Source organism: Aquarana catesbeiana, linkage group LG10, assembly GCF_042186555.1.
Source record: "Aquarana catesbeiana isolate 2022-GZ linkage group LG10, ASM4218655v1, whole genome shotgun sequence".
Lineage (NCBI taxonomy): Eukaryota > Metazoa > Chordata > Amphibia > Anura > Ranidae > Aquarana > Aquarana catesbeiana.
In genome coordinates, this window is record NC_133333.1 from 10,761,210 (window position 1) to 10,780,096 (window position 18,887).

Genomic DNA, 18,887 nt, shown 5'->3' on the forward strand with positions numbered 1-18,887 from the left:
GAATAAAAACAAAAATCTTCTACTTGGAGTATGTTGTATTTAACGAAGGCTAAAGGTATACATGCACTATATGGCAAAAAGTTGGTGGACACCTACACTTATATGAACTTGGTGGACATCCCATTTCAAAACCATGGGCAATAATATGGAGTTGCCCTCTTTGAGGCTATAACATACTCCACTCTTCTGGGAAGACTTTGCACAAGATTTTGGAGGGTGTCTGTGGACATTTGTGATAATTTGTGAGGTCAGGTACCGATGTTGGAGGAGAAGACCTAGGTCATAATCTGCGTTCCAGTTGTGTTCAGTAGGGCTAACCCTACTGGTGGCCCTAAGATCAAATCTTAGCTCATAGCCATCACACCTTTATGATCTGGTTGGAGATTCAGTTCCCAGTGGAATTTCAACATCCTTTTAGGAATGGGATGTTGGACAGTTAATATGGAGTTGCCCCTTTCCCCTCCATTTGTGGCTAGAACAGCCTCCACCCTATTGGGAAGGCTTGGCTCGCAATCAGTGTTACAGTTCATCCCAAAGGTGTTCAGTAGGGTCTGAGGTCAGGGCTCTGTGCAAGACACTTGAATTCCTCCACACCAATCTGGTCCAACCATGTCTTTATGGAGATGTTTGTTGAGAAGACCTGACTCATTCCAATTCATCCCAAAGATGTTTGGTAGGGTTGAGGTCAGGGCTCTGTGCAGGACACTCCAGTTCCTCCACACCGAACTGGTCACACCATGTCTTTATGGAGCTGGCTTTGCACACAGAGGCACGGTCATGGTGGAACAGAAAAGGGTCTTCACCAAACAGTTACCAAAAGCCTGAGAGAGCACAATTGTCTACAATGTCTTTGTATGTTGTAGTATTGACAGGCTCCTTCACTGGAAACACCTGAAATCCTTCATTTTGGGGGGGGTCCACATACATTTAACCATATAGGTAGGTGTGACAGTCAGAGATCCAAAAACTTTTAGCCATAAAGTTTGCCATATAACTTATTAGCCCAGAATGTCCTTGGTTGGACCCACTGAGAAATCTTATGTTAAATATATATCATCCCCTTGAAAAATGTCCATTTGGTTCTCTTAGTGCTTTTTGAAAACCACACTGTGCATAGCCCCCCTGACCCCCATCCTAACAAAAGCCATCTCAACATATTGTTGAGTGCACATCCCGACTGTACCCTTTTCCAAAAAGGTTTCCGCGCTCCCCACATACATTGTCTTCTCCAGTAGATACTTAGTACCCAAGCTTCTAGGCATTCCAGTCTGCACTCTATGAGGCAGATCACCAAGCACAAGATTTTTAAATGAATGAGGAGGATTGAAGCTTTTCAATGACGGCCAATAAAGCTCTTGATCCTTGCCTTTGGAGAAATATCTCTCCAGTCTTCACTGAAGACTTTTAAGCTTTTACACCTCTTGATGGAGCCCAGTTTGTGTCCCACTGGCCAAATTTACCTTAATTTCCTGTTCCAGAGGCAACAAAATGTGAGAGCAAATCTCTCAAAACAGATGTGTCCCCCATTGGTCCCCATTTAACATCCCCCTTCTTTTCTGGTGACACTTCCCAATTTCTCAACAATTTCTGTCTAAATGAGAATGGAACCTCCCAAACGTTAATAGCCCTGTTGTGGACTACATCTTCTGTATCTTACCTCCATCCAGTTCAGTATGGGGCCACAGTTAATGTTGCTGTCCACAATTCCAGAGAGAGCCTTCAGATAGCGGGAGAGTAGTGGGGCCAGGAGCTAGAAAAAAAAAAAAAAAAACTTTGAGGCTTTTGAAAGGGCCACAAAAAAAAAAAACAATTTAAAAAAAGTGTTCTTGGTTTGTTCTTGTCAGGGGCAAAAGAATAGAAAGCCTAAAAATGTTTCTGTTAATTAGCTAAATATAAAACATATCATATTTTATCTTTTTTTTAGAACGACAGGGTGTTCTGCTCCTTTTTTGAAGTTCCAATTAGACAAAGACAGCCTCAAGGTAAGCAGGTTCTTGATCTCCCTGTATAACCCATAGTGCTCTGGGATTACTCAGGTTTTAAAAGTGTATTGGTAAAACAAAAATAGTAACCATATACTAAAAAAAAAAAAAAAAAAAAAAGTTTAAAACCTTACATACTCTAAAACCTATAATTCAAAGTTGAATAAAGAAAAATATATATTAGTCTCCCTTTTACAGTGGAAAGGCAAAGTGCATTAAACCATGGTGACCATATCATCCTTCACCAATAGGATTTCAGTGAAGTTACGACTGGTTACTGAATATTGTTGCACATCATCAATGCTTTCCAACTGCTGTATGGAAGCGGCCCACTTCAGTCAACATGAGTTAAATAAAAAATCCAAAACTTGATAAGCTCCCTCATCCACAGACCCCCACATCCACCAGGCCAGGGTTGTGAGGATGAGGCCCTTTGTTTTCAAGTATCTAAGGTTTTTAACTTTTTTTAGTATATGGTTACTATATTTTTTCTTACAATCAAAATTATGTTAATTAAAAAAAAAATGTATATATACACGCACACACACATTTTTTATAATTTTTATATATATATATCTATATAGATATATATATAAATATATATATCTATATAGATATATATATATATATATATATATATATATATATATATATATATATATATATATATATATATATATATATATATATATAATTATTATATAAAAGTCTCCCTTTTACATTGAATTGTCAAAGTGCATTAATCCTTGGATGACCTTATCATCCTTCACCGATGGACCGGTGAAGTGAAGACCGGTTACGATGGATTGCTGCATCTTGCACGTCACCAATGCTTTCAAACACTGCTGCCTGGAAGCAGCCTGGCATCGATATTATGGGTCTCTCACCTGCCCATGGGAGGGTAGTTCCCGACGAGGGGGGCAGTTCCAGCAGCTGAGAGAAGCGTCGGTCGAATATGCAGCGGTGAAGATTGGAGTCCAAGTCTTGGAAGTCTTCGTAACTTCGCAGGACTGACCAGCAACGGTTCTAGAATGAAAAAAAAAAAAATGTAAAAAAAGGAGAGAATGGGGTCAGCGTCAGGAAAAACACTCAGGAGATCACCAACATTGCATGTGGAAGGGAGGGAGCCCCACTGCAAAGGTAGTTTCGAAACAACCCCCCCGTAGTTTAGCTTTTAAGCTACATGTTGAAAATAGTACCCCCATGTTATTTTACTTTAAAAAAGGAAATCCGGGGAACAAATGCAAGCAGTCAGTAACTTAGTAATCTCATCCAGCAAACATTGTTCAGAACGTTGACTCAGTTAGACTTCTGTGGAAACTACGGCAGCCAGAAGCTTGTGCTTTGAAAACGTTCTTTTTTTTTTTTTTCTCACCATTCAAATTTGAAATTTCAAGTCTGTCTTAGGAGCAAATTTTGCATATTCACAGTAGTAATGAGCAGAAAACACCCGAGAGTTCAGGTTCAAGGCAGGTTCAATAAACAAAGAGTAAAGTTTGAGTGCCGAATCCAAACCCCACTCAAGTCAACCGGAGACAAAATGTTAAAAAAAAAACCCAAAAAACGCTTCCAGATTCCAATAGGCCCCCCCATCCGCAGACCCCCACAGCCACCAGGCTAGGGTTGTGGGGATGAGGCCCTTGTCCTCATGAACATGAGATGTCCCACCCTCATGTGGAGGGCATGTGGCCTGGTATGGTTCAGGAGGTGGGTGCACACTGGTCTCCCCCTTTTTCCTGGCCTTCTGCTGGTCTGGTATTGAGTTTGTTTTTTTTTTTTTGGGGGGGTTTCCTTGCCGTGTAAGTGAATGGGGTTGGTGATGTCAATGGTTGTTGGAAACTCAGCGGTGTCTGCACCCACCAGCCACCTTACCAACCATTGACATTGGAAGTGGTCATGTATAGTAGCAGAAGTAACACCGCTATTATATATTATGATAGTCGGCTCCTGCCGAACAGGTGAAAGTTTGGGCATTCATGCTCTTCATCCTAAATTAACAGCAACTAGATTCATAAACTTAGAGACGGTGGGGTTGATTCAGGAAAGGCAAATTGGCTGCTCACTTTTCAAGGGAAGTTTCCTTAGCTTAGCGTTTTGCAGTGCGTTTGCAGAAACACATTACAGTCCATTTAACATTAGTGCCTATGGGTCCCGTTCACATCTATGCAGTTACCACCGGTGCATTTTTTTTTTTTTTTGAAAGGTTGGGAGGGATTTTTTTTTTTTTTTTTTTTTTTTTTTTTTTTACACGCAGCACAGTGCATTTTTGGCTCCATAGGCTTCAATGGAATTGCATCAAAAATACATGAAAAACGAATGTACATGCATTTTTGGTGCAGAGATATAGATATAGATATAGATATATATATATATATATATATATATATATATATATATATATATATATATATATATATATATATATATATATACGCTTTGGAAAACAGGACTCAAAAAGTCATCAACCACACATGCATAGATGTGAACCTAAGTGAATGTGCCGAAAATTTGCTGAATATCCAATCACGTATAAGCAGTGGCAGCCCGTCCATTAGGGGCGCCGCCCCTCTCTCCTCGCCACCCCCCTATCTGCAATGGATAGATTCATGCATAGCATGAATCTATCCATGGCCGCCCCCTATTCATGCATCAGGCCCCCTCCAGGGCACCAGGCGCATGAATTACAGTGGCCAGGGTTTTTTTTTTTAAGCACCTGATTAGAGCCAGAGGCTTTAATAGGCTTAAAAATAGGGTGGGCTCGGGTCACAGAGGATGCGCTCCGGAGCCCACCCAGGTGTGTTGCAACAGCAAATAAATATTCGCTGTTGCAACACTGATCCTCTTCCCGGCCAATCGGGAAGCAAGTATGAAACCCGTTTCCCGAATAGCCTAAACTAGTGAATGCCTAGCACCGGGAGGAGCCGAGAGGAGACGCACCATGGAAGCTGCTCCAGGAGAGGACACCGAAGCAGCTTTCCCTGAGTCCGCCACGCATCAGCTCCAACCGCTGCTCTCACTGCCCGCATCCAGGGTAAGGCCAGCGGGGTGGGGGGATGTAAGTGCCGCGCTGCACGGGGGGCTGAGTAGGTGGCAGTTGTGCTAGTGCCGCTCCACCGGTGGCCCGGGGGGGGGGGGGGGTTGTTCGCCGCCCCCCCCAATAAAAAAATCCCGTCAGCCGCCACTGTGTATAAGGTAATTAAAAAACGATTTTTGCTTACATGTGATTGGATGATGGAAATCAGCAGTGCAGCCCTTGAATTTAAAGGGTAGGTTCACATTTACAGAGAATCTGTAAGGTGAACTTACACTGGACTCCCCCCCCCCCCCCAGTCCCGCTGCACCCGAGGCTGGCGATCACGCGATAGGAAACATCCGGCGCCGCTTCACCGGTCCTGGGATTTGAAATCCCCCGCAGCTTAATCACCTAAACGTACCTCATAAAAAGGTAGATATAGGAGGCATTCTATCTGGTCGGCACCGATCAATCAGAACCCGCCTAGCCCGTCCTGTCGGCGGGGGAGAAGAAGAGAGAAAGCTGCAGGGATTTCAAATCCCTGGACCAGCGAAGCATCTCCTAGCGGGTGATCGCCGGCCTCAGGTATAGCGGGATCGGGGGTGGGGGAGGGGGTCCAGTGTAATTTCACCTTACAGAGGTGAACTTACACTTTAAAGGATAGTGAACAGCCTATTTGCCTTTAGTAAATCAACCCGAATATGTTCTATATAGACATATACATATCTCTGCCATTGAAAACTACACGCAGCACGGTGCATTTTTGGCTCTATAGGCTTCAATGGAATTGCAACAAAAATGCATGAAAAAACGAATGTACATGCATTTCTGGTGCGATTTACTGCACGACAACTGACTCGTCCTCCTCCTAGCAACCTTACCACATCCCCAAAAATGCAAAACACATTCAAAAAAGCATCAAAAACACGAATGAAGATAAACAATGAACGCTTTGGAAATGTGAATGTGCAGAAAATTCACTTTGCAAAGAATATCCAATCACATACATTGTAATAAACTGCATTTTTGCTTGCACATGATTGGATGATGGAAGTCAGCAGTGTATCTCTTCATTCACTAAGTTAAGGGAAAAGTGAACAGCCTATTTGCCTTTAGCAAATCAACTGAATATGTTCTATATAGACATCTACGTATCTCTGCCATTAAAAACTACAGAAACATCTTAACTTAGCCCAGAGCCCTCCCTTAGCTGCTCCAGCCCAGCTTCCTCCAGGGAGGCCTCGGAGTACCTAATTATTTCTGATGTCCTTTCAGGCCGCAGCGTTCCTATGAAGAAAATCGCTGGAGTGAATTGGATGACATAGCAGCGGCTAACAGTCACAGCGGGGGAGGGGGGAGAAGCAGCAGGGGGGGCCCCAGGAAGAGGATTTGTAGGGGTCGCCACTCTTGCGTCTAATTAGAACTATCACAGCTGTGTTCTGGTGAGGGGAACACGAAAAAATTTCCCGGAATACGCCGTGACAAGGACAATGGGGACCTCGCAGAACAAATCCACCCAATGCCTATAGGGAGATATTATGTCTGTTTATATCAAATTATACATCAGACTTTATATGACTCGGCATCTCAGGAGAGCGTTTTATCGCCCGTTTAAATATTACATCTCTACTGGAGTCCTGGGGTCGATTCTCATTAAATAGCATCAAAGGGAATATACAGACTTTTTATTTATTTCAGTTTAAAGCAGATCTGTAAACTGAACATTTTCTTATTTTTATCATATAAAAGTTATATAAATCCATCACTAAAATCTCACAAGAGCTTTAAAGCAGAGAGGAGAGAAAAAGGAGAAGAAGGAGAAGAGAGAAGAAAGATAAGAGAGAGAAGAAGGAGGAGAGAGAAGAAGGAGGAGAGAGAAGAAGGAGGAGAGAGAAGAAGGAGGAGAGAGAAGAAGGAGGAGAGAGAAGAAGGAGGAGAGAGAAGAAGGAGGAGGAAAGAGAAGAAGGAGAGAGGAGAAGAGAGAAAAGAGGAGAAGAGAGGAGAAGAGAGAAAAGAGGAGAAGAGAGGAGAAGAGAGAAAAGAGAAGAGAGAAGAAGAGAGGAAAAGAGAGAAGAAGAGAGGAAAAGAGAGAAGAAGAGAGGAAAAGAGAGAAGAAGAGAGAAGAAGAGAGAAGAAGAGAGAAGAAGAGAGAAGAAGAGAGAAGAAGAGAGAAGAAGAGAGAAGAGAGAGAGAAGAAGAAAAAATGAAGAAGAAAGAAGACGACTTATTGTTATTATCAGGACCTGAGTACCCTATTTCATCATTTTCGGAAGGAAGGAAGGAAGGAAGGAAGGAAGGAAGGAAGGAAGGAAGGAAGGCAGAAGGAAGAAGGAAGAAGAAAAAAGAAAAAATAAAGAAGAAAGGAAGAATAATAACAAAAAAAGAAGAAGAAGAAAAGAAGGCCCTGTTATTATCAGGACCTGAGTACCCATTTCATAAGAAAGACAAGAAAGAAAGACAAGAAAGACAAGAAAGACAAGAAACAAAGACAAGACAGAAAGAAAGAAAGGCAGAAAGACAGAAAGAAAGGAAGAAGGAAAAAAGAAAGAAAAAAGAAATAAGGAAGCAAGAAGAAAAAGGAAGAAGAAGAAAAAAAGGGGGGGGGGGAAGAGGAGAGGAAGATGACTTATTGTTATTATCAGGTTATTATCAGGACCCGAGTACCCTATTTCATATGTTTCTTAGGAAAGTCAGAAGAAGGAAGAAAGATAAAAAAAAGAAAGAAGAAAGAAGAAAGAAGAAGATGTATTGTTATTATCAGGACATGAGAACCTCATTTCATTCCCTTTCATTTGTAAAATGTTTTGGAATGACAAGAAAAGCATCTTTTAAGTTTCATGAAGATAAACCTTGGATCAAGTTAATTTTATTATTTGATTAAATGACAAAATATCAAATTTGTATTGATAGCCAAATGTATTAAAATAGAACACACACACACACACACACATACAGTACATACATACATACATAGAGATATATATATCTATATCTATAGATTTATATAGAGATATATATATATATATATATATATATATATATATATATATATATATATATATATATATATATATATATCTCTATCTATATCTATCTATAGATATAGATATATAGATATAGATATATTTAGACAACAAAAAACAAACAACAAAATACAATCCTTTTTGGGTCAGTGACATGGGCGCGGTGTTCTTGGCGTTGGCAGCTCCTGTGAGCGGGGCAGTAAAACAGTAAAATAATAAAGTGGCGATTTTTCGTGCGGTGTCAGTGTACGCCGGGCTTACTTGGCATGTGACCTGTACGATGTAAACCGCCTCTGGTTGTTCACTGACGCTGGAGTCCTCCGGCCGAGAGTCCGATAGGGCGAGCTGAGTGGGGAAAAAAAATTCTGTTTTATTTTAAAAGTAAACACAACTTCCCAGCCATGCACAAAAGTGAAATCATTCATTTACAGGAGATTTTTTTCTTGTTGAATAAACTGTAAATGTGCATTGCCTGCCCTTCATAAATAGATCAGTCCCTACTGCACCTTCTCACCTTGTGACTAGCTACCAAGTTACAATGTACAGTCTAAAACTCTGAGTGATCACTGTGGGAGAGGAGACTGAGGAAATGCTTCCTCCTGCCTGCAGCAGAGTAAGGACATTTTCCCAGCCTAGGCAACGTCACTGGACTTGGAGCTCAAGACAGATTTTTTTTTTTAATAAAAGGTGATTTTTTTTTTTTTTTAATTTTACGATCTATGGACTCGCCGCTCAGCTTGTGCTCACTTTGTATCCCTGCCAGGAAACCGTAGCGAGAGACCTGATTTAGATCAATGGTTTCAGAGACAGTAAAGTAAGAACTCAGCTCTACCTATTTGGGTACACAAATGCATACTTACCAGTATTTCAGTCCCCATCCCTGTATCACAGTTAATCCCACCCACGCCCAGTGACCAGACAGTCCCACCCACTCCACCCAATTACCAGAGTGACCTGTCTAAACCCCGCCTCTAATTATTCAGGGTCCACCCACTCACTGCCCCAGATCACCATTATGAATGCCTTTGATTTACTATGTGCAATAACCCAATCAAGGGTAAGACTGTGATCCCAGGACATAGCTAGGAGACATTGCATCATTGGGACTGTCCCGGAAAATGCGGGAGAGTTGGCATCTATGAAAATGATTTGGACGGAGTAGGGAAGGGTTTAGACACCTGGCAGGTGATTTGTTGCTGTCTGGGTATCATTGATAAACTTTCCTTCACTTCCGGTTCCAGAAACTCAACAGGAAAAGGTTTTTGCCAAAGATACGCTTAAATATACAAAAACTAAAGTGCGTTTCTTACCTGGATCGGGCCATAATTAACATTTTCATAGTGATAATGGGCACAGTCTGCCAGCTTTACAAAAGGGCCACGTGTCACCCTAAAAAAGTGGCAATGAAAGTAAATATTACAAAAATAAATAAATTAAAAATAAATAAATAAATAAAAACACAACAATAAATGGAAAAAGTCAGAGTTAAAGAGTACCTGTCACCCATGCAAACTTTCTAAAACTGTCAAGAAGTCAGAGTGCCAGCTAAGTTTAATAGATCCTGTTGATTTTTAGAGAGTTTCCAACGCATTTCAGGATCACCAGGGCTTGTAGTTGTTGTCTGACTTGCATCCTGGATGAGCCTTTCAATGTAATGTTAAGCTCTTTTTAACGATTTCATTCCGACTCAGTGTGCCATCGATTCTTTTATTCTGCAACTACAACCTCTGATAAAGGGGGATGGACGAGCCCCCAAAATGCGTTGGTTACTCCTGTGACTCTCACTTTGGAAAATAATCAACTGGACCAATTTAACATTTCTGGTGTTCTCACTTTTTGCTCATCTTTTCTGCTTCACTACGACCAGTGCCGGGACACCTAGAGCCCAGGCCAAGCATACACCACCCCCCCCCCCCCCTTTCAAGATGTATGAGCATTGTTTGGCAGCAAAAATATCCCACCCAAAAAACCGAGCACTGATCAAAATTCCCCCTCCTCCCAGTACAAATCTGCCCCCTCCCCATGCCCCCTTTAAACCCAATTCCTCTCTTTCCCCAAATCCCTCAGCACAACCCCCCCCCCCCCCCCCCCCAAAAAAAAAAAAAAAAAAAAAAAACCCACAACAACCCCTCCTAGCACAGATCCTATACCCTTCAAAATTTCCCTCTGATCATGAATCCTCACCCCCACTCCAAATTCCCCCTCCTAGCACAAATCCTGCCACCAATTCCCCCCTCCTAGCACAGACCCTCCCCCTCAAATGTCCCCTTCTAGCACAACTGCTCCCCCTCAAAATTGAGCACTAATCTAAATTCCCCCTCCTCCCAGTACAAATCTGCCCCTTTCTGACATCCCCCCTGCCGGCACAAACATTTGCCCCCTCCCCCCAACCCTCCTTCAAGCTCAATTTCTCTTTCTCCAAATCCCCCCTAAAAAAAAAAAAGACCCCTCCTAGCACAGATTCTATACCCTTCAAATTTCCCCTCCGAGCACAAATCCTCCCCCCACTCCAAATATCCCCCTTATAAGCACAAATCCTCTCCCCCCCCCCACTCAAATATCTCCCTCCTAGCACAAATCCTCCCACCCAAATTTCCCCTTCTAGTACAAATGCCCCCGATCATCATCCCTACTAGCACAAATCCCCCCCCCCCCCCCTCAATATGAAAAAAAATTCCCTTCTAGCACAAATTCCCTCCACCATATCACCTCTTCTAGCACAAATCTCCAAAATCCCCCTCCTAGCACAAATCCTCTCCCCCATCCCTCCTCCCAACACAAATCCCTCCAAATCACCCCTCCTAGCACACCCACCAAATTTCCCTTCCTAGGACAATTCTTACCCCCTGTTACCCTCCAAATTCCCCCTCCCAGCACAAATCCCCCCCCCCCCCCCCCATGTCCTCATAGCTCATATGATACCACAGTGCCCAGGGCAGCCATCCCTCCTGCCCACCCTTGCTGCGGCCCTGACTACTACAATGACCTCTGTTGGATTCACTTGTTTTACAGAGAGCTGCCCTCACTACATGCCTGCAAATTATTATTCTTGATACTGGTGCAAGAACACTCCGACTCTTCAATCTCTGGAAGGTTTCTAAAACTGGGGGAGCAGCTAGGATGTAAATGAGCCAAAATTTATAAGCTGCACACTTAAGGGGGTATCTATATTAAATTATTTTCATCCATTGAAACTGCATATAAATTTGTTCTGCGCGAATGGGGCAAAATCAAAAGTTCTCAGGCTGTGTCCGCTGCAGATCAAATGTGGAAATGGGGAAAATACTGCATTAGGGTCACTAGATGGCGCTAATCATCATAGGATATAGGTATCAGCTCCATCTAGTGGCCATAATGCAGTATTTTTCGCACATTCGATCTGCAGAGTATATAGCCTGAGAACATTCATCTGTACCTCATTTGCACAGAACAAATTTATATGCGGTTTCAATTGATGAAGTTATGCAAAATATATATATATATATATATATATATATATATATATATATATATATATATATATATATATATAATATATTTATATTTATATTTATACACCCCTAAGTGCCTATGCAGTTTCGATAAATGATAAGCAGCAGGCAAGGCTAAAGAGAAAAAAACAAAGGTTTCCTTGTTTCTCCATCGTAATGTAAAACATGCGGTTATCCCTGGCGAGGTTCCTCTCTGTTGCAACATCAGAATCGCTCAATTTCCTCTGACAGTCCAAAAATAAACCAGTAAGTCAAGTTCCAACCATAGTTGGTCCTAATATGCCACTATAGGACTGTAATAACCCTATTAGATTGTAAGCTCCTACGGTGTAGGGAGTAATGTGAATAGTCCCACCTATCGGACCTTGCAAAACGCAACAGAACTGCATGCAGAAACCCTTTAGAGAAACGGTGTTACAACGGGCAGTGCTTCCGGGATTTGTGCACTGCAAAGTGCTTGTGCTTTACTGCTCCTCAATGTAAGCCTACCAGTCCAGGTATGACTGGTTTTATCCCAGCAGCTGCTGCCAAGGAAAGCTGAGCAGTTGGCTGATATACAAACAGTCACCAGAGGAATCAACTGCAGATCTGTACAGGATACAGCAATGTAAATAGGGTACAGCAAAATTCAAGTGTCATATTAAAGTCCTTCAAATAGTTCTATAACTTGAAGTTAGCTCAGAGCTTTTCCCTTTGCAGCCACAGCCCCCCCACCACCACCGTAGGTGTGCCAGGTGTGCCTGGGTACACCCCAATACCCTGTGCGGTGCCGATTACCCCCGCTTCCTGCCACTCCAAGTCTTCCCTTGCAGTGCTGCTGGCTTCCCTCCTCCCCCGTTGGTTGCTGCAGGGGATGTTTCAGGATGGAGAGCCGGGGAAGGGGCTGGTAAATATTCTTCTTTGAATGAATGCAGTGAATGATCTGTACAGATCGTTCCTGTGTTCATCCATAACTGAAGCATAGTAAACTGTTTACTATGCTTCGGTTTGTGGATGAACAGGAAGCCACTCAGCACAGAGCAACTCCCATTCATTCACTGTGTCCAGTGCAGCTCAGGCTGCAGAGAAAAGGACTGGGGAAGCTCTGTCTCAAAAAGGAGACATCGGGGATCTGTTTAGAGACCCTTGATATTTCACCAAAAGCCCCCCCCCCCCCAAAACAGGGCTTCTAAAAAAAAAAAAAATTGTAAAAAAATAAATAAATAAATAAAAAATAATGGTACTAAATATGAAATAATATAACAAAACAAAAAAAATGAAAATAAAAATAAATTGCAAAAAAAAAATTATAAAAATGTATTCTTGTAAAAGATAATTACAAAAAATAAAATTGTAAAAGATAATAAAAATATGATAAAAATAAATGAAATTAATAAAAATAAATAAAAATGAAAACTACTGACACCGTCCACTGCTCTGCTGATATACACGCATGTGTGTTTGTGCTCTGGGTTGCACACCCCTAAAGCAATAGGCTGGGCACACCAATGCCCACCCCCCCCCACACTGTACCTCTTAGTTGGCCTCCCCTTGACACTGGTGGGCGCTGCCGAGGATATGAGGTGCCCGGCTCCTTCTGTGGCGGTATCCAGGGTGTCCGATCCACGAGCCTGGAAAAAAGTAAGAAGCATTATCGGTATGTGCAAAGAGCCGGGAAAGCAGCTCTGCAATATACATTCATAATTCATGGCCCTTCCATCTGCAGACATTTTATTCCAGTCAGGAGGGAACCGGCCGGTCACATCACATCTCTATACGGTTCACAAAATCTCCAGAAAATAACAAGTCACAGCCCAACAGAAAATCTCGAGATTGCTACGCAAGTGTGGCCCCCAAAGGGGCCCATCTATGAAGGGTCACACCAATAACTGAGCACACAGAGGAATAAAAAAGTACATCTCCATCGCTCCTGGGGGGGGGGGGGGGGGTGAATGTTACATTCCTTCAGAGTGAAACACCAAGTTACTTGATTGTGTTAAATAAAAAATAAAAAAAATAATCACCATATGTATTTGTACGCCAATCGCAAAATCCACCATCCATCATAACGTGACACCGGCACGCTCAGGCCGCCAGCTCGCGGGACAATAATCCAAGTACCAGCAGACTGAGAGCGATCGTCACTGGGGGTCCTTTAACGCCGCATGTAACCCTTTAGACACACAGCAATGGCTGCCAGCACGCATTTTTTTTAATCAAAAGCACGCACCAATCACAGTATCTGTAGTTAACAATTCTGATCTCAAGAAAAATCTGTGATACACGCTGCCACGGCAGACAGGAATATGGACTGAGACATATGTCGGTGATTATCTGCCACATTTTTATTCCATTGTCCTGGTGCTTCAGGGCTTTCAAAAATGCGATAGATACAGTAAAACCTTGGATTGCAAGCATAATTCCTTCCAGAAACATGCTTGTAATCCAAAGCACTTGTATATCAAAGTGAATTTCCCCATAAGAAATAATGGAAACTGAAATGATTCGTTCCACAACCATTTATTCATAGGTCCTTCAGTTTATAGTCCATATAAAAGATTATAACCATGTGACCAGGTTGTGTAACATAAAATGTCCATCCAGAAATGGAATCCCTTGGGGTCCTAGTAGATGATAGGCTCAGCAATGCCAAGCTGCTGCTAACAAAGCAAACAGAATACTGGCATTAAAAAGGGGATCAACTCCAGAGATAAAACGATAATTCTCCCGCTCTACAAGACTCTGGTCCGGCCGCACCTGGAGTATGCTGTCCAGTTCTGGGCACCAGTCCTCAGGAAGGATGTACTGGAAATGGAGTGAGTACAAAGAAGGGCAACAAAGCTAATAAAGGGTCTGGAGGATCTTAGTTATGAGGAAAGGTTTTGAGCACTGAACTTATTCTCTCTGGAGAAGAGACGCTTGAGAGGGGATATGATTTCAATTTACAAATACCGTACTGGTGACCCCACAATAGGGAGAAAACTTTTTCACAGAAGAGCGTTTAACAAGACTCGTGGCCGCTCAATAAAATTAGAAGAAAAGAGGTTTAACCTTAAACTACATAGAGGGTTCTTTACTGTAAGAGCGGCAAGGATGTGGAATTCCCTTCCACAGGCGGTGGTCTCAGCAGGGGAGTTTCAAGAAACTATTAGATAAGCACCTGAACGACCGCAACATACAGGGATATATAATGTAATACTGACATATAATCACACACAAAGGGTTGGACTTGATGTGTCTTTTTTCAACCTCACCTACTATGTAACTATGAAGCCTCCACAAGGGGATTAGAAGCAAAATCCAGCAGGAGCTCCAGAGTATAAAAGAGAAGAGAGGCGCCTCTAAGTGTAGCAATATGTTGCTAAATGTTGTACCTTCATTAAATGTAACCATATTGCTACACTTAGAGGCGCCTCTCTTCTCTTTTATACTCAGTTGTGACATGACGCTACTTGTGTATCAAGACATCGCTTGTATATCAAGTCATAATTTGTTTAAAAATTTTGCTTGTCTTGCAAAATGCTCTCAAACCAAGCTTTTACTGTACTTAGTAAAATGTAATGTGTAATTTATGCCTTTAGAACGCCTGAAGGTGCTCCCTGCATGTTGGGCCTCTGCATGTGGCCAGGCTGTGTAAAAGTCTCACACATGTGGTATCGCCATACTCGGGAGGAGTAGCAGAATGTATTTTGGGGTGTAATTGCAAGTTTATCTATTCCATGTGTGAGAAATAACTTGTTAATAAGACAATTTTGTGGGGGGAAAAAAAAATCTTCATTTGCCAAACTATTGTGGGCAAAAAAAAATGTAACTTCAAAAAAACTCACTAAGCCTCTTAGTAAATTCCTTGGATTGTCATCTTTACAAAAAGGGTTAATTGTTGGGGGGGGGGGTATCTGTACTGTCCTGACATTTTAGAGCCTCAAGAAATGAGATCGCGGTCAGTGCATCAGGATTGATCAATTTTCAATGATACGTAGCATAGCTTATAGAATTCTATAGCTTTCACACACACTTAACTGGATTTTTTTTTATTTTTTTATCATCAAAGACATGTAGCAGAATACATTCTGGCCTAAATTAATGATGGAATTTGATTTTATTGGATTTCTTTTAAAACAGAAAGAAGAAAATATTGTTTTCTTTTTTTTTTTTAAATTTCACTATTTTGTCGCTTATATCGCAAAAAATAAAAAACCCAGCGATGAATAAATACCACCAAATACCAAATACCACCAAATGAAATCTCTATTTGTGTGAACAAAATGATAAAAATGTAACTGCTTCAGATATGAATGACGGCTATAGCGCAGATCTGCTTTGCCGGGAGTACGTCTATTGACGTCCTCCCCTTTGCAGGCTCGCCGCGCGCTGTGATCACTCGAGTCAATGAGACTCAGGTGATCACAAATCCGAGTAAGGGGCCGATCCCGGCCCCTTACCACGTGATCAGCTGTCTGCCAATGACAGCTGATCACATGATGTAAACAGAAGATGGTTAATCGTTTTTCTTTTCTTCTCACGCTGACAGCGTGAGAAAACAAAAAGCCGATCACCGGCTTCTGTTTGAAGGGACATCGGTCCCGAAAAAGAAGAGCCTCGTATGTGCCCCACCAGTACCACCTGCCAGTGCCACAAATCAGTGCCCACAGTGCCACGAATCAGTACCCACAGTACAGAAGTGCCAGCAATCAGTGTCACCTATCAGTGCCCACAAGTGCCAGCTATCAATGCCCACCAGTGGTGCCAATCAGTGCCACCTAGAAGTGCCGATCAGTACCCAATACTGCCGCCCATCAGTGCCAGCTACCAGTGCCACCTATTAGTGCCCTTCAGTGACACCTATCAATGCCCTTCAGTGCCACCTCAGTGCCCACCAATGCCACCCATCAGTGCCCACCAATGCCACCTCAGTGCCCAGCAGTGCCGTCTATTAGTGTCCCCTATTAGTGCCCATCAGTGCTGCCTACTAGTGCCTATCAGTGCCGTCTTATCAGTGCCCATCAATGCAGCCTATTGGTGCCCATCAGTGCAGCCTCATCAGCATCCATCAATGACGGAGAAAAATTACCTGTTTGCAAAATTTATTAACAAAATATTAAACGGTTTTGTATTTTTTTTTTTTTATTCGGTCATTAATTTTTTTTAACAAAAAAATAAAAAACCCAGAGGTGATCAAATACCACCAAAAGGAAGTTCTATTTGTGGGGAAAAAAAATAATAAAAATGTCATTTGTGTACAGTGTTGTATGACCGCGCAATTGTTGTTCAAAGAGGGACAGCGCTAAAAGCTGAAAATTGGTCTGGGCAGGAGGGGGGTTTAGGTGCCCGGTAAGCAAGTGGTTAATTTGGGTACAGTGTAGCATGACTGAGCAATTGTCATTAAAAGTGCGAGAGCATGGAAAGCTGAAAATTGGTCTGGGAAGGAAGGGGGTGAAAGTGCCGGTATTAAAGGTGGTTAAAGTATTTGATTAAAAAAGAAGTTGGGACTTTAAATGAAGCACCTGCTGGGGGGGGGGGGGGGGGGCCTCCATCCCTGTTAATTGCAACAAAGAGGGGGGTTTTGGGGACTTTGAATGAGGTACATGGACCAATGCATTACATCCATAAAACAAGGTAAAATATGACACTGTACAATATATGATATGGCTGAGATTATAGAACTACAAAAAAATGCCCCCCCCTATTTTGGATAAAGTAAGGGGGGGGGGGGGGGTTATAACCCTGTAAGAGCTTCTTCCCTCTATCCAAAACGTCACCATCATTATACTGCTACAGGTTGGCTCTATTGCGCGAATCTCCGTAGCTGTATGTTGGTTCATGCAATAGATACAGTGTGCGCGCCGATGCACCGGAGCCGATGCGCTCGACCGGCGGTTGCCATGTCCCGCCGACCACCCGCGATCGCTCCACAGGGAGCCAGAACGGGGATCTGTCAATGGTAATTAACCCCTCGCCACCCAGGTCAATTTTGACACTTCTCTCCTACATCATTTTTTTTTTCCTAGAAAATTACTCAGAACCCCCCAAACATATATATTTTAGCAGACACCCTAGGGAATAAAATGGTGGTCGTCGCAACTTTTTTACGTTACACGGTATTTGCGCAGCAATTTTTCAAACTTTTTTCTTTGGGGGGAAAAAAACTTTCATGAATATATAAAAAAAAAAAACAAACAAAAAAACAAAAACGACAACCCAATTTTTTTGTATAAATCCCCTTCCCGCCGACCGTACGCAGATATGCGTACTCGGCTTTCCGGGGTTATACCGGGATGATGCCCGCAGCTGCAGGCATCATCCCGGTACCGTTGTTTACAGCGGGCGATCGGCTACCCGTGTATAACAACCGATGCGGCTAAAAGCCGCTCGGCTGTTATACCGGAGGAGCGGGAGGGGACATCCCCCCCTCCCGCCGCCTCCCGCCGCTGTTACCGGGCCTCCCGTGCGATCGGGAGGCCCGGTGTCCAATTGGGTACCTTCGGCGGCTGGGGGCGGGCTGGAACGAAGCTGTGAGCGGCTTCCTTCCAGCCTTCTCGTTGTAAACGCGGGAAGCGACGTCATGACGTCACTTCCCGTTTACTCGGCTGCCAATGGCGCCGAATTTAAAAAAGTACACAGTATTCAGAATCGCCGTTTTTGGCGATCTGAATACTTTGAAGTGTAAAGGAGGGATGGGGGGTCTTTTAGACCCTGATCCCTCATAAAGAGTACCTGTCACCACCTATTACTGTCACAAGGGATGTTTACATTCCTTGTGACAGCAATAAAAGTAAAAAAAAAAAAAAAAATTTTTTTAAAACACAATTTATAAAGTAAAAAAATAAATAAAATAAATAAAAAAAAAAATTTTTTTTTTTAAAGTGCCCCTGTCCCCGTGAGCTTGCGCAGCGAAGAAAACGCATACGGAAGTCGCGCCCGCATATGTAAACGGTGTTCAAACCACACATGTGAGGTATCGCCGCGATCGTCAGAGCGAGAGCAATAATTCTAGCCCTAGACCTCCTCTGTAACTCAAACCTGGTAACCGTTAAAAATTTTTAAAGCGTCGCCTATGGAAATTCATAGGTACCGTAGTTTGTCGCCATTCCACGAGTGCGTGCAATTATAAAGGGTGACATGTTTGGTACCTATTTACTCGGCGTAACATCATCTTTCACACTATACAAAAAAATTGGGGTAACTTTACTGTTTGGATTTTTTTAAATTCATGAAAGTGTCCCTTTTCCAAAAATTTGCGTTTAAAACACCGCTGCACAAATACTGTGTGATAAAAAATATTGCAACAATCGCCATTTTATTCTCTAGATTCTCTGCTAAAAAAAAAATATATATATATATATATATATATATATATATATATATATATATATATATATATATATATAATGTTTGGGAA

General features: G+C 42.4%; 1 protein-coding gene across 1 annotated transcript in view; it reads right to left on the reverse strand.

The window, feature by feature from the left end:
* ARHGAP33 (Rho GTPase activating protein 33) overlaps positions 1 to 18,887 on the reverse strand; it is a 134,400-nt gene that overhangs the window by 52,922 nt on the left and 62,591 nt on the right. The window contains 3 exon segments of the mRNA XM_073601608.1: positions 1,658 to 1,750; positions 2,870 to 2,902; positions 2,904 to 3,008. Of these exon segments, the coding sequence (XP_073457709.1) occupies positions 1,658 to 1,750; positions 2,870 to 2,902; positions 2,904 to 3,008 (231 nt within the window).